This window comes from Sinohyriopsis cumingii, chromosome 12 (genome assembly GCF_028554795.1).
Source record: "Sinohyriopsis cumingii isolate HCF-2022 chromosome 12, ASM2855479v2, whole genome shotgun sequence".
NCBI lineage: Eukaryota > Metazoa > Mollusca > Bivalvia > Unionida > Unionidae > Sinohyriopsis > Sinohyriopsis cumingii.
Window position 1 is genome coordinate 27,491,961 of NC_142972.1, and position 18,214 is coordinate 27,510,174.

Here is an 18,214-nt window from a genome sequence, read left to right on the forward strand (position 1 = left end):
AAACTTTAACATATTACTGTGGACATCAACTTTTTTTACCTATCAAGATGTCACCAAAGGTGTATTAATAGTTAGCTTATGTTATTCAAAACTATGTGTCAACAAAAAATAAAACTGAATGAAATTGTTGCAAAATAACCCATTCCCCAAAATAATCAAGCATTAGATGAAATATATTTTAATCTCTCTCTCTCTCTCCAAATCAATAAATTAACTTAAAACATACACAGATGTAATGCATTTTTTTTCTCAGTCAAATGTCACATTTTCCAATGTGTTCCTAACTCATACTAATTCTGCAGGTAAGCAAAATATTTTGCACCTGCTGAAACATAATATTAAGTTTATTTCAATATGCAAAGCATGCTCTCTCTCTCTCTCTGTCTCCTGTTCTCTCCATCTCTCTAAATCAATATATCAGTCTAACATATCTTCCGATATAATGCACTTTCTCACTGGTTAAACATCAAAACAAGTTACTGTAAAATCAATGATGTTTTTGTCATTGACTATAATCTAACTGCACTATCATGCCAGTCTCTAAAGTTTAGTTTTAGAGAAAATTACATTTTCATTTATTTTGACAACATTTTCCAAAATTTTAGAATGGTTGTTGTAGGGTTTAATGCCATTTTTCAGCACACGATAGGCTATACATGGCAGCCAGTATTAATGGTGGAGGAAGAACCCGGGAAAACCCCAGAAAAAACCACCGACCCACAAGAAGCTACTGAAATTTTAGAATGGAGATTATAGCATAATATTTTTTTGGGGTGTGTGTGGATTGATTAATATTGGTTTTACTGTTGCTTCTATCAATTTTACACAGTGCATGTTTGATAGAGCTTGATTTGTTTCAGTAAAAGCAACAATTAATATTTTCAAATCCCTAAATAGGACACATTATCCCCTAAATCATATATCTCTTTCATATTCAGAAATACATTAAAGACAAGCAAACAGTACTGCTAAACCTCAATAGAGACATCCAAAAATTACTTTCAATTTTCTACAGATAAAAGCATAAATTACTGTCAAACCTTGATAGGGACAAGCAAAAAAGTGCAGTTCAGCTTTGATAAAATCAAACAAAAACAAGTCAAATCTTGAAAAAGATGAGCAAGAATAGCTGTCAAACTTCAACAGAAACAAGCAAAAAGTAGTTGAGCCTTGATAAAGACAATCAGAAAGTAGTCAAACTTAAATCAAGACAACAATAAGTAGTCAAACCTTGATAGAGACAAGCAAAAAGTACTGTCAAACCATAACAGAGACATGCAAAATGTACCGTGAAACCTTAACAGAGACATGCAAAATTTACTGTGAAACCTTAACAGAGACATACAAAATATATTGTCAAACCTCAACAGGAACAAGCAAAGAGTACTGTCAAACCTCAGTATAAACAAGCAAAAAGTACTGTCAAACCTCAGTAGAGACAAGTGGAGTACTGTCAAACCTCAGTAGAGACAGATGGAGTACTGTCAAACCTCAGTGGAGACAAGCAAAGAGTACGGTTAAACCTCAATAGAGACAAGCAAAGAGTACTGTCAGACCTCAGTGATCACAACCACAGAGCTCCCTCTTTATGACCTGCTTAATGGAATCCATTACCATACACATGTTCAATGAGAGGCAGCAATATAATGGGGGATTTATAGTGAGGGACCACTGTTATCAACTTATATAAGCAGAAATATGGACACCCAATCTTCTATGCTTCACTGCAAGATTCTTGTAATAATCTTAATTCTAAATTATATGAACTATTTTCTTGTCCACTTGTGATCTTCGATAATTGAGAGGGGCCATGTTTTTGTGAAAGATAAATTTACACTGGATAAATGTCATACATTTAGGAAACAGAAATATTGGTTTTCAATAAACTGGTGCAGATAAGGTTTTATTGTTCTTTCATAAGATGTTATGCACTCTAATTATACATTATCAATACGGAAAGTGCAGACTATTTCAGGCATCAGGATATGTGCAAATGACGAACAATGAGATTATCTGAATGAGATAATTGGCATGCCTTAATCTTCAATAATAATGAGTCGGTTGAGCACAATAATTTATAAGGGTAGATAACACAAAGTTCTGAATCTATAATAAAACACACTGATAAGAAATGACACTCTAACAAACACTGCAAATACTGAATTTACTACACATAATTACTGTATATACTCGCTTGTTAGTCAAGTCCAACTGCAATCTGCATACACTTAAATCTGCCAATGTATAAGACACCAGCAGATCTGGGTCTATGCAGCTTGTTAGGAATAAAAACTAGAATTTAAAAAAAACAGACACTGATCTGCTGGAACATCATGCAATGGTAGATCAGGGTGCAATTTGCATTTGGACTCAACTTTTGCATAAGAATATACAGTATATTTGAATGACTGGATAATGTTTTCATTAAGTTTTTGCAACATACTCAGATTTTAAAAAATGTGTATGTACAAGACTTGTACACTATTTCAAATAGGATAAGCCCAGGGGATTAGCCTTTTATAATTTTCATAAACTTGGTAATTGGCTAATTACTATCAATGATATCTTCAACAACTATGTGCTAAATTTTGGAAAACAGTGGGTGGGTGGGCTTTACATCAAGCACTGGTTTAAGATTAGATAAATATGGTAATATAAAAGCCCAGGACATAGAATATTTATCATTGTGAGTGAGACCATGACTTTTGACCCATAATAAACCTGAGAAAAACACACAGTTTTTGTACAACTTGCATAACAACCTTTCTAATGATACCACTTAGCCTTGGTTTTACTGTAGTTGGGATATAAAGTACAGGTCATGCCCAAAACCACTAGCCTTAGATTTACCAAAATTAGGGATATAAAGTCCTGGTCATGCCCACACCACTAGCCTTAGATTTACCAAAATTAGGGATATAAAGTACAGGTCATGCCCAAAACCACTAGCCTTATATTTACCAAAATTAGGGATATAAAGTCCTGGTCATGCCCACACCACTAGCCTTAGATTTACCAAAATTAGGGATATAAAGTCCTGGTCATGCCCACACCACTAGCCTTAGATTTACCAAAATTAGGGATATAAAGTACAGGTCATGCCCAAAACCACTAGCCTTATATTTACCAAACTTAGGGATATAAAGTCCTGGTCATGCCCACACCACTAGCCTTATATTTACCAAAATTAGGGATATAAAGTCCTGGTCATGCCCACACCACTAGCCTTAGATTTACCAAAATTAGGGATATAAAGTCCTGGTCATGCCCACACCACTAGCCTTAGATTTACCAAAATTAGGGATATAAAGTCCTGGTCATGCCCAACCACTAGCCTTAGATTTACCAAAATTAGGGATATAAAGTACAGGTCATGCCCAAAACCACTAGCCTTAGATTTACCAAAATTAGGGATATAAAGTCCTGGTCATGCCCACACCACTAGCCTTAGATTTACCAAAATTAGAGATATAAAGTCCTGATCAGGCCCAAACCTCTAGCCTTAGTTTTACCATAGTTAGGGATATAAAGTCCAGGTTTGGCCCAGACCTCTAGCCTATAATCTGTTTTTTTAATTCTTTCAAAAGCTTTCCACAATAATCATTTCATCTTTCATTATTTCATGTTCAAATATGAGTTTCTGCATCATGTTTCAAAAGCAAGCAACAAAGCACTGACAATGATATGGCCAGATAACTGAGAGGCTATAGCTTTGTGCAACCTGTGCAGAAGACTTTTGTCAAACTGTCAAAAAAGTTATCCCTAGAGATCCAAATCTCTGCACAGTGAGGCATTTCAGCTTGGAGTGGGGACAGGAGGAGGAAACAACCCTGCCAATTGTTCCTATGAGTATACATCACTCATAACTTGTCAACGTAAAGCTCATATAGCAGACCAGCGACAGGACTTAAATGGGTCTGGGCTTATCTACAGACCCTGTAGCATGAAGATATCCGACAGCCCTATAGATATTGTTAATGGACACATCTAGGTGCTGGAGATTCACATGTGTCTGCATTCCCTCAATCACATATGGAATAAAATAAACAGGGGTAGGGGGCTTACCTGCAGACCGTGTAACATGTAGATATCAGACAGACTGGATATACTGTTATCGGACAGGTCTAGTGACAGGACTTGAAGGGGTCTGGGCTTATCAACAGATCCTGTAATATGGAGATATCAGACAGACTGGATATATTGTTATCCAACAGGTCTAGGTACTGATGATTCACATTGTTTGAAGTCCCTCTATCACCTATGAAATACAATACACATTGGGTAGGGGACTTACCTGCAGACCTTGTAACATGGAGATATCAGACAGACTGGATATACTATTATCTGACAGGTCTAGGTGCTGGAGATTCACATTTGTCTGAAGTCCCTCAATTACCTATGGAATACAGTAAACAGTACAATTATACAAATTTCAAGATTCATAAGGGTGCATTTTGATTAATACATCTCTCTTGACACTAATATTGAAGTAATCATTGGGTGAAAAAAACAAACAAAGTAGTAATATGAGAAATTATGGAAAATTTTAATTATGACTGCATCTATAGTTTATGGAATTTTATCTTTCCATTTGATCCATTCAGCTTTGGTTACCTACTCTAACATTCATTCATAACTGACTGACTATTACTCCATTAGTATGACTGAATAATACTCCATTAGTATGAGGAAAGCTATGTATTTGCACCAAGACCACCAGCTACAAAGCTTTCTCTCATTAGTGTGTGCACATCTCACACACATATTGGGTTATTGGTACTGGTTACATATTCATTTAGCAATGCATGTTAAATATTGTATATTACACAGAACAGTCAACTGACTGAAAGATTGTTAAATATGCAGCATGGGACACTAAGCTGACTGAATGAAAACATGCTAAAAGTACATCACAAATGCATTTTTCCAAGATAATATACACATTCCAACAGCTAGTACAACTCTAAATATACAATCATGTTTTCTACCTCCTAACAATGTATGTTTTATATGCAGCTTTTTACTTGAGTGATCATCACCAGTATTAATACCTTTCGTGTAATTGTGTTTTAATAAGGAAGTTTTTTCTTTTTTATCTTTAATGAATGAAATGAAATCAACAGATATAACAAACCAGGTAAAACTGTTGCATATATATGGAAAATTAACCTGTGTTAAATTAGTGCATGTACACGAGGGATAATTTGTATTAAATTGCTGCACCTGTTAAATTAGTGCATGTACACGAGGGATAATTTGTATTAAATTGCTGCACCTGTTAAATTAGTGCATGTACACAAGGGATAATTTGTATTAAATTGCTGCACCTGTTAAATTAGTGCATGTACACAAGGGATAATTTGTATTAAATTGCTGCACCTGTTAAATTAGTGCATGTACACGAGGGATAATTTGTATTAAATTGCTGCACCTGTTAAATTAGTGCATGTACACGAGGGATAATTTGTATTAAATTGCTGCACCTGTTAAATTAGTGCATGTACACGAGGGATAATTTGTATTAAATTGCTGCACCTGTTAAATTAGTGCATGTACACGAGGGATAATTTGTATTAAATTGCTGCACCTGTTAAATTAGTACATCTGCATGGAGAATTAAACTGTTAAATTGGTGTACCAAGCCTAGATTTTTATGATTATTTTTAATGAAAACATAGACCACGAATCACTGATTCATATGCCGGTCTGTACCATTTTCATAATGGTCTTGATCTGGAAATGCATACAGTTTGCAGATAATATTTAATATATTAAGCTGATTTTTTAAAATATATTTTGTATGAATCCTTAAGCTGCTTAGAAATATTCTTGATAAGTGATACAGTAACAACATAAGATTTGACAATCAAAAAAGGATTTTGAACAATGATCTAAAGAAGCTGTCACTTAGAGGACCTGGTCTATTTAGTCATACCTTGACACTATTTCCGGATAAATTCAGCCATGTCAATTCAACCAGATCACGGAGACCTGGAGAGACAAAAAAAATAAAGACATTTACATGTACACTGTTTACTGTGACAGCAGCACCTATTCGGATAAAACAAGTAAGGATCATTTCTGTTGCACAGTTGTCCCTCATTATATCACAGTTGAGTGGGTTCAGAACCACCAGCTGTGTTCTGTAGCAAATTGCATTATAGTGAGAACTGGTAAGTACCACAAAATGATATATTGACAAACGTGTCACATATGGAACAACAGTTTATCAGAAATGAACAAAATTTGTTAAATAATAGTGTTTTGAAAAGGAATAAAGATATAACACTAAGCTTCACATTGTTTTCTTTAAAACCATCTTGTTTTATACCTTGGTATGATTTGGATCATGGGGTCCATAGTGGTACAGTGTTATATATGGAACTATGTTATAACAAAGCATGTTATCACAAGGGATAGCTTTATTTAAATTATAAATACAGGATGGTATAAATTACTGTAAAACACTGCGGTATTAACAATGTAAATATACTTAAAATATATGTAAATATTCCCAAAGAATTCCCTCACTATAGGATACTTAATTACAATACTATTCCTTTTACATGGATGTATGGACAAGAATACCCTTCTATTATGTAGTAGTAACATAAGTATAATATACTTCATTATAAAGTAGTTACACTATAAGCCAATATCCTCCATAGCTTCTATTGATAACATTGTAATGAGGATGTGTTGTATATTTCTGCTGAATAAAATCTGTAATGAGGGTGTGTTGTATATTTCTACTGTATAAAGTCTGTAATGAGGGTGTGTTGTATATTTCTACTGTATAAAATCTGTAATGAGGGTGTGTTGTATATTTCTACTGTATAAAATCTGTAATGAGGGTGTGTTGTATATTTCTACTGTATAAAATCAGTTTTTCAAAGATAATTTGATACAATGCTTTTCTTATTGTTTGCATGGTGAAGAAAAAAATTAAGATTAATTTTGATATATAATTTAAAAATGGGAATTTTTCATGATTGTGAACTCATTTTGGGAGGCCAATTTATAGTGGGAGTAGAGTCAATATTGGGCGCTTGGAAAAAATCATGGAATGAAATTGACAGGTGATTACAAAAATAGTTCAGAGTTAAATTATTTTACAAAACAGAACATTGTTTTCATACTTTGCACAACTATTGGATTTAAGAATTTTTTTAGTCCATACCAAATGTGATTCATACATCACCTAATTAACTGATTTATGTGGCAGATTCAAGTGGGACAAGTTCACAGTGAATACAACTAGAATCAATCCCTGTGTTATATCTGCCATACTGATAACTGTGTATAGGAGACCAAATCAATGGAGACAGGAAATATCAAGACTGTTCTCAGGGTTATAAGATTTCCACATTATTTGAAAATAAACATATATCCCGCGCAATGTGTAGCTACTTCATACATAACAAACTAAGGAGTATTGATTCTGAAAATATAACATCAAAAGAAATCCAAGCCAATCATAACATTCATCTTCCATTACAAGTGTATTCCTGCTGTTTTCGTATTTTATTCTTCATAATGTGACAAATGAAGTCTTTCAATGAAAGGATTGAAATTTGTGGCAAGATAGTTTGTCCCTTCACCAGTTCATGCTATATATCTTTCTGAAATGTCAGTTAAATTAACCTTACTTGGCATCTCATTGTGTGTGTGTGTGAGAGAGAGATTTGGATTTTTAATGTAATTTTAACAATATTTGAGTCATATCTCTACGATGTCTGCAGTGTGGGAGTTTTTAGTGATGTCTAGCACTGGGGCATCATGCAGCAGACATGTAGCATCATGTCTCACCCAGTCACATTATCCTGACACCAGGCTGACCAGTTCTAACACTAACCTCTTAATGCTGAATGCCAAGTGAGACAGCTGTTAGTACCATTTTTATAAGTCTTTGGCATGACTTGGCCAGGGTTCTAACCCGAGACCTCCACATCTGAGGTGGATGCTCTAAGCCTCTAACCACTAGGTTACTGAAGTGGTCCTCGGTTGTGACCCTGTATATATATATATATATATATATATATATATATATATATATATATATATATATATATATATATATATATATATATATATATATATAAAAGTCAGCTTATGGAAACTAGACCAGTATATACCTCCTATACCCCCAATGCTTCTGTCCCTTACTCCATGATGGAGACGAGTCTAAACTGCAAGAGTTGCTGCATTCACAAAATTATGCAATATACTGTAACGAGCACAAGTCAAAAGTTGCAATAACTCTTACAAAAAAATCATGGGATAACACAGATTTTTCATTATGTGAACCTTTAAATGATGACCATATATACCAAAAATTTTCAACATTCCATAAAAAGCTGCAAAGGCAAGATGTGTTCACAAAATTCTGGTTTACAGTGCATTCAGCTGCAAAGACAATAACTCTATTTTTTTTTTAATTCTTGGAGGAAGGTGATTTGTCAATACATGTTCATTATTCAGGTGATGATTATAATATATTCCATCTTTTTTGGCTATCAATAAAAAAATGGGAACTAATTTCATAACAAGATTCTAATATTCTATGTTAACCAACAGGACAAAAAGGGCAATAACTCAAACAAAATACTGCTGGAGCAAAGTGATTTGTTGACAAGCACATCTTCAGGTGATGATTAAAATATTTTTGCCAGATTTCATGTCAATCCATCAAAAACTGTTATTACATGTAGTTGTGCTCATGATTGTGTCAGGATACAAAAAAGGACAATAACTCAAATTAAAATTGCAGAAAAAAGTGTGTGTGAGTGTGTGTGTTTGATTTGGATTTTTAAGGTAGATTTAACAATTTTTTAGTCATATCGCTATGATATCTGCAGTGTGACAGTTTATAGTGATGTCTAACACTGGGGCATCATGCCGCAGACATGTAGCATGATGTCCCACCCAGACACATTATCCTGACACCAGGCCAACCAGTCCATACACTAACCTCTTAATGCTGAGCGCCAAGTGAGACAGTCGTTAGTACCATTTTTGTAAGTCTTTGGCATGACTCGGCCGGGGATTGAACCCATGACCTCCTACATCCGAGGTGGACACTCTAACCAATAGGCCACCAGAGAAAAAAAGTAAAACTGTTAATAGGTGCATCCGCAGGTGATCATAATATTTACCAAATGTACATGGCAATCAAAAACTGGGGGACTAGTTGTGTCTAGAGAGTACAATTAATGTATATACATATGGTAACTTAAAAAATAACTCGGAAATTGTTGCTAATATTTACATCAAATTTTTAAGTCTTATTTTGTTTGAAATATAGTCAAAGGTCCATAAAATTTAATTTTTCATGCAAAAGATCTTAATAAATAAGTGAGCATAGGCAGGACATAAAGAAAATTTTGGAACAGTCCATTCCGTTTCACCATATTTTCTAAATCAATTGGAACCTGACTTCAATCCACTATCATATCAAAGAAAATGCTAATTTTTGACAAAATCAACATAGCTCATTAACAGTGATCAAAATGTGTAGAAAAAAACATTAAAGTCTCACAAGCTGTGGGCAGATCAGTGACAAACACAATGGCCCCACTAGCAATGGTGGGCATTAAAGCCTGCTAGCAGTGGTCATTTCTCTGATAGACATTAAAGCCCCATTAGCAGTGGTTACATTTGTGATGGATATCAAAGTCAATCTAGCAATGGCTATATTTGTGACAAACATTAAAACCCACCTAGCAGTGGTCACTTTTGTGATGGATATTAAAGCCTCTCTGGTAGTGGTTGTATTTGTGACAGACATTCAAGTTCCACTAACAATGGTCATATCTGTGATGTACTGTAAAGCCCCACTAGCAGCTGATGAACATTAAACCACTGCTAGTAGATGTTATTTCTCTGACAGACATTAAAGCCTCACTAGCAGTGACCAGCATTAAAGCCTGCAAGCAGTGGTCATTTCTCTGATGAACTAATGTTATCCAATCATATCTAGAGATTTGAGCAGTGTTGGAGAATTTGTGAAATATTAAGACATGCACTTATCCATGTATCCACATTTAATAAGCCCCACTAGCAGTGTTATACATGTACTTGTGATGGATATCAAAGCCAATCTAGCAGTGGTTATATTTGTCATACATTTTTAAAAACCTAGCAGTGGCTATATTTGTGTCATTGATTAAAACCCCACTAGCAGTGGCTATATTTGTGTCATTGATTAAAACCCCACTAGCAGTGGCTATATTTGTGTCATTGATTAAAACCCCACTAGCAGTGGTAATATTTGTGATGGACATCACCAACGGTGGTCATATTTGTGTTATACATCAAAGCCCCACTAGCAGTTACATTACAGTCTCAATAAAAGTGGTTATATTTGTGTCATAGATTGAAACCACACTAGCATTGTTTTTATTTGTGTCATACAGTAAAATCACACTAGCAGTGGTTATATTTGTGTCATACAATAAAGCCCCACTAGCAGTGTTTATATTTTTGTCATATAGTAAATTCCCACTAGCAGTGTTTATATTTGTCATACAAGAAAGCCCCACTAGCAGTGCTTATATTAGTGTCATACACTGAAGTCCCACTAGCAGTGTTTATATTTTTGTCATACAGTAAAGTCCCACTAGCAGTGGTTATATTTGTGTCATAGATTAAAGCCTCACTACCAGTGGTTAAATTTGTGTCATACATGAAAGACCCACTAGCTGTGTTTATATTAGTGTCATACATTAAAGTCCCACTAGCAGTGTTTATATTTTTGTCATACAGTAAAGTCCCACTAGCAGTGGTCATATTTGTGTCATAGATTAAAGCCCCACTAGCAGTGCTTATATTTTAGTCATACATTAAAAACCCACTACCAGTGGTTTTGTTTGTGATGGAGATCACTAGCCTCGGTTATATATGCATCATACATTAAAGTCCCAGTAGCAGCAGTTATAAATGTGTGACAAGTCCCACTTGCAGAGTTAATATTTGTGGCTTTATTAATAGTGACTACATATGAAATGACAAAATCAACCCCATACTGATTTTGGTATTATCCAAATCAGTCAAAACAGTCTTGGAAAAATAGGCTAAAATGTCTGTAATGAAAAGTGGAGCTTCTCTGTCTTTGTCCCTTGGCAATGAAATGAGCTCCCTGAGACAACTGTATTTCATTGGCTATTTATATCCAACAATATAAACACCGTAATAAATATGGTATATTATTTTAATGTGAAACCATTGTACTGGGCATTATTTTAATGCAAAAATATTGTACTGGACATTATTTTAATGCAAAACCATTGTAGTGGGCATTATTTTAATGCAAAACTGTTGTACTGGGCATTTTACAGGCAAATCAAAATTATGTTTAGTACATGTATATAGCATTAGAGCATGTGTATCATTACTCATTAATAAAAAAATAACTTTGTAATGCAGTTGTCCTATCCAATGCATTCATTATTTTGTCAAAATGAACCCATAAAGGTCATATATGGAAACCTGTGCTGAAAGTTTCTGGGCCTTTTATGCTCCTTATTTATTTATTTGAGATTGGTTGAAATGGGGATGGCACTATTTTTCATTGCCACAAATTACCCTATATCACCCATGTCATGAGTCATGCTATGAGCAGTATGATAATACCATAATACCACATGTTGGTATAACACTATCACAGATATGGTAATACCTCATGCTGGTTTAAAACTATCACAGATATGGTAATACCTCATGCTAGTATAAAACTATCACACATCTGATAATACCAGTTGGTACAAAACTATCACACATTTGATAATACAATATGCTGGTATAAAATTATCACACATCTGAACATACCATATGCTGGTATAAAATTATCAAAAATCTGATAATACCTCATGTCTGTATAAAACTATCACACATCTGATAATACCTTGTGTTGGTATAAAACTATCATACATATGAACATACCATATGTTGGTATAAAACTATCACACATCTGATAATACATGTTGGTATAAAACTATCAAACATTTGATAATACCTTGTGTTGGTATAAAACTATCACGCATCTAGTAATACCATATGTTGGTATAAAACTATCACACATCTGATAAACTTTCACACATTTTATAATACCTTGTGTTGGTATAAAACTATCACACATCTGAACATACCATATGTTGGTATAAAATTATCACACATCTGATAATACCACATGTTGGTATAAAACTATCAAACATTTGATAATACCTTGTGTTGGTATAAAACTATCACACATCTAGTAATACCATATGTTGGTATAAAACTATCACACATCTGATAAACTTTCACACATTTGATAATACCTTGTGTTGGCATAAAACTATTACATATCTGATAAAACATTATGTTGGTATAAAACTATCACACATCTGATAATACCTTATGTTGATATAAAACTATCACACATCTGATAATACCTTATGTTGGTATAAAACTATCACACACCTGATAATACCTATGTTGGCATAAAACTATCACACATCTGATAATACCTTATGTTGGCATAAAACTATCACACATCTGATAATACCTTATGTTGGCATAAAACTCTCACACATCTGATAAAACATATTGGTATAAAACTATCACACATCTGATAATAGAGGGCTTATAATACCTCATGTTGGTATAAAAACTATCAAACATCTAATAAACTATCACACATTTGATAATACCTCGTGTTGGTATGAAAACTTTCACACATCTGATAATAGCATGCAAAAACATATTACTTTTTATCAAGTTGAAATGACAACCAAAGATTTTTTTTAATAATTCCAGTGGTTATTTGCAAAAGTTTTATGTTGCAAATATTCTGCAATTATGGAATCTTTTAAATGTAATGATGGTAAAATACTGTAATTTAGAATAAACAGAAGGAACAGTTTGACATTGATCTGCCAGAATATTATACCATGACAAGCAAGTACCCAGTGCTCCAGATAACTTTTGGACCTACTGGGAATTTCATTCATAGAACTAAAATTACTTGAGTGAAATTTGATTGATGCTTTCATAAAAATATTAAATGATAATTATTTAAAATTTTAAAATACTCAATGATTTTTGTTTCTGTTCTGAAGCAAAATTTCTCTGTGCTCATGTTATTATCTTCAGAGACACTCTCTTTACCAAGCATCTCTGTATATTTGGTGTACCCTCACCTTAAAAAAATATTTTTCTCTTTGCATCTGGTACAATGCATTCATCTCAGAATTTTCTCTGTATCCCTTACAGCAATAACTTCCAAGCACGGTAATGATTATCTCTACAAATCATGCTTCTTACTGTCATTTGGCTCGAAAAAGCTAAGCTTTTTGTTGAATTTTTCAACAGACTTTCAGGCACTGCATATTTTCTTAATTTTCCTGACATTTTTAGCATATGCCCAGTATTATCTGATTCTTTGATTTTATACAAGAAATGAACAAAAATCCTTTCAATTGAAAGAATAAAAGTGTTTAAATAAGCTATTTGTGTACACATGTATATGCACAAAGACATCAATGTTTTGAATGAAAGAGAACTTCTGACTATGCATACCAGATACAAAAATGGGTATTTAACTGTTTTATTTGAGTGAAATACATGGATATGCTGTTTATCTTGTGCGCTGGGTATTTATGCTGTTTTACACCTGGATGTGCATTGTTCACAAACATGACAAGTAACTATTATGTATTTTCTTGCTATTGCTCAACTGGACATATGACAAGTACTCTAAGCTAGCTTTTTCAGGATTTTTGTTTTACACCGAGCTAAGAACACTTCTAAATATAGTATTTTACCTAGATATAAAATAAAGATTCATTTCATTTGGATAATTCAAACAGATTTACACAAAAATGAATAGCTATCTTGATATAGGAATTAATAGTAATGTTCAAGATAGAGAAAAAATGAGAAACAAACCCCCCATTTTCAAAAAACAACCTAACAGAGCTGGCACATAATTAGGCCACATGAAGCAGAGCTTGGGGGAATAACTTTACAATGAATTTAATTAAATTATAATTACTTTTTTAGATGTATCTTTACAATCACTAAACTCTTTGTGAGGAGAGTAAATGATATATTTGCATTATTTTTTGGAATGTAATCAGATTTTGTTTACTACTTCATTTCTTTCTAAAATGAAAAAATTATGTATGTGTATTGTGCATTTTAAGGGTCACAGAGTAATATATGTCTGCAAAACTAAACATTTTACATTTTATATTTATGAAAAACACAGATGGCACAAATCAAACATTTTTTAATGTCCATTTGACTGCTTGTTACTATATACAGGCACACCGCTCCGGTGGATTAGTGATTAGAGCATCTGCCTCAGATGCGGGAGGTAATGGGTTCGATCCCCAACCGAGTTATATCAAAGACTTACAAAAATGGTACTAACAGATGCCTTGCTTGACGCTCAGCATCAAGAATTAGTGTTATGACTGGTCGGCCTGGTGTCAGGATAATATGACTGGGTGGGACATCATGCTACATGTCTGCGACATGATGCCCCAGTGCTAGACATTACTATAAACTGTCACACTGCAGACATCGTAGCAATACGACTAATATTTTTTTAAAGCTACATTAAAATCTAAAACACACACACATAAACAGGTAAGTTGTTGGTCATAAGGAGTAATAGCAAAGTGGCATTGGATATCCTTTAAACTCTACTTTTATATCATTAAGTCTAAGCTGACACTCGAATTAATTTTTATTTTTAAATATACACATTGAAATTTATCTGATTTTCATGAGGATGTGATTTAGAACAACAGTGTATGCTGGCATAAAACAAGGCAAATGAGGTCGACAGTAAAAACTGTAGCCAAATAATTCTTCTGTAGAACAACAAAACCATCTAAATTAATTAAATGACTGACATCAGTTCAAGTTGGTAGGATATGTTCAATAAAAGACAGCTATGTTATAATAAGGAAGTATTCTTAATTACATTGTATTCTGCACTTTGACTGAATTTCAATTACTTGCAATAAAACAAATGTCTGATCACAATTAATGATTAGAATTGTATAATGTCTGCCTTTAAAGATTATTCCTACCATTAAAAAAATGTCCAAATTGTTTATTTTATACAGGACAGATGCCTTGGACAGTACATACTGTATGAAAAGGATTACGGTAATGTTACCATCAAAGCATGTCCAAATTGTTTATTTTCCACAAGAATGTTGCCTCAGTATATATCACATGCCAAGGATTAATGTTACCAACAAAATATGTCCAAATTGTTTATTTTATACAGGACAGATGCCTTGGACAGTACATACTGTATGAAAAGGATTAATGTTACCAACAAAACATGTCCAAATTGTTTATTTTCCACAAGAATGTTGCCTCAGTATATATCACATGCCAAGGATTAATGTTACCAACAAAATATGTCCAAACTGTTTATTTTATACAAGAATGTTGTCTCAGTACATAATGTATGACAAAGATTAATGATACCATCAAAACATGTCCAATCTTTCATTTTATATAAAAATGTTGCCTCAGTATATACTGTATGATATAAGATTATATGCCGCAGTTTAACTCAGTACTGCAGATCATGCATAATTTTTTAAAAAGCAAAGCTGATATTGTCATGTGAGCAAGAACAGTAAGTCACTGTGGCCTATTTATTGCTCATATACAAGAATGCACTTAAAAAATGTTATGATTATTCATGTAGAAGTATCAGATAGCAGACCCAATGATAAGCATGCCTGTCAGCAAGGAAAACAAAAACTTTAAATACAACAGTATCAGATAGCAGATTTAAACACAAAGACTCAGTGGTAAGCATGCCTATATCAACAAGGAAAACATGAACTTTACACACAATTGCATCACATAACATTTAAACACACAGATTCAATGGTAAGCACACATATGTCAACAAGGAAAACATCAACTTTACACACAACTGCATTACATAACAGATTTAAACACACAGACTCAATGGTAAACAGACATATGCCAACAAGGAATACATGAACTTAACACACAATTGCATCACATGATAGATTTAAACACACAGACTCAATGGTAAGCACACGTATGTCAACAAGGAAAACATGAACTTTACACACAATTGCATCACATAATAGATTTAAACACACAGACTCAATGGGAAACATACCTATATCAACAAGGAAAACATGAACTTTACATACAATAACATTAGATAATAGATTTAAACACAGACTCAATACAAAACATGCCTATGTCAACAATGAGAACATGAACATTATATACAGCAGTATAAAATAATAAATTTAAATACATATACTCAATACTAAGCATGCCTGTTGGAATAAATTTAAATACATATATTCAATGCTAAGCATGACTGTTGGAATAAATTTAAACACAAATACTCAATGCTGAGCATGCCTGTTGGAATAAATTTAAATACATATATTCAATGCTAAGCATGCCTGTTGGAATAAATTTAAATACATATATTCAATGCTAAGCATGCCTGTTGGAATAAATTTAAACATATACTCAATGCTAAGCATGACTGTTGGAATAAATTTAAACACATATACTCAATGCCAAGCATGACTGTTGGAATAAATTTAAATACATATACTCAATGCTAAGCATGCCTGTTGGAATAAATTTAAACACAAATACTCAATGCTGAGCATGCCTGTTGGAATAAATTTCAACACATATACTCAGTGCTAAGCATGCCTGTTGGAATAAATTTAAACACATTTACTCAATGCTAAGCATGCCTGTTGGAATAAATTTAAACACATATACTCAATGCTAAACATGACTGTTGGAATAAATTTAAACACATATACTCAATGCTAAGCATGACTGTTGGAATAAATTTAAACACATATACTCAATGCTAAGCATGACTGTTGGAATAAATTTAAACACATATACTCAATGCTAAGCATGACTGTTGGAATAAATTTAAATACATATACTCAATGCTAAGCATGCCTGTTGGATAAGTAATGATAACGTTATAAGAGCTTACCATCAATGCTGACAAGGCTGTTGTTTGAAAGATTCAAAACTGTCAAATGCTTCAGTTTGGACACACCAATCATCTGAACCAATCGGTTTTCCACAAGGGACAGCTGTGGAATTAATAATAACAAAAATTATCAACAGTGAATGAATCCATATTGCATCCAATTGTTTGCAATTTATAATGTGAATTAAATTGTTCAGTTGTGATGTCATAATACTGTATCAGAAACATTACTGTTGTTGTTGTTGCCATTTTTCAGCACAAGATAGCTATACATGGCGGCCAGTATTAATGGTGGAGGAAGAACCTGGGAAAACCCCGGAAAGAACTATCGACCCATGAGAAGCTACCGGCAAGCTTTCTCACATGCCCACATTGGCTGCACCCGAGACTTGAACCCATGCAGAGGTGAGATGGCAGTGATCACTTTTGACCACTCGGGGCCCCTGAAACATTACTGCATTGCAAGACAGTAAACATATCTCAAGAAACCACTCCTACTGCCAACAAAGGTGATCCTCTAACAGAGGTCATTACATCATACACAAAAAGGTGTGTGTATGTGTGTTATTTGGATTTTTAATGCAGCTTTAACAATTTTTCAGTCATATCACTATGATGTCTGCAGTGTGACAGTTTACAGTGATGTCCAGCAATGGGGCATCATGACGCAGATATGTAGCTTGATGACCCACCCAGTCAAATTATCCTGACACCAAGCTGACCAGTCCTAACACTAACCTCTTAATGCTGAGTGCCTAGCAAAGCACCTATGCATATGATTTTTATGAGTCTTTGGTATGACTTGGCCAGGGTTCAAACCCACGACCTCCCGCATCTGAGGCAGATGCTCTAACTACTAGGCCACCAGAGCGGTCCACAAAAAGATAATCTAAGCATTAAGAATGTGGTGTTAAGTGACAGATGGTCTGTCTATAGCATGGTCGAGCTTTGTTATGTGACAGAATGGTCTTCTATAGCGTGGTCAAGCTTTGTTATGTGACAGATAGTCTATAGCATGGTCGAGCTTTGTTAAGTAACAGATGGTCTGTCTATAGCATGGTCGAGCTTTGTTGTGACAGATGATCTTCTATAGCATGGTTGAGCTTTGTTATGTGACAGATAGTCGATAGTATGGTCGAGCTTTGTTATGTGACAGATGGTCTATCTATAATATGGGCAAGCTTTGTG

The 18,214-nt window shown here is 33.9% G+C and overlaps 1 protein-coding gene across 6 annotated transcripts in view; it reads right to left on the minus strand.

The window, feature by feature from the left end:
* LOC149786145 (uncharacterized) overlaps nt 1-18,214 on the minus strand; it is a 203,726-nt gene that overhangs the window by 173,067 nt on the left and 12,445 nt on the right. For all 6 annotated transcript variants that reach the window (XM_089976481.1, XM_089976483.1, XM_089976480.1 and 3 more), the window contains exons 3-5: nt 17,027-17,129; nt 5,936-5,991; nt 4,295-4,396 (exon numbers count right to left, since the gene is read on the minus strand). In XM_089976481.1, coding sequence (XP_089832607.1) covers nt 4,295-4,396; nt 5,936-5,991; nt 17,027-17,129 — 261 coding nt within the window. The remainder of the gene's footprint in view (nt 1-4,294; nt 4,397-5,935; nt 5,992-17,026; nt 17,130-18,214) is intronic.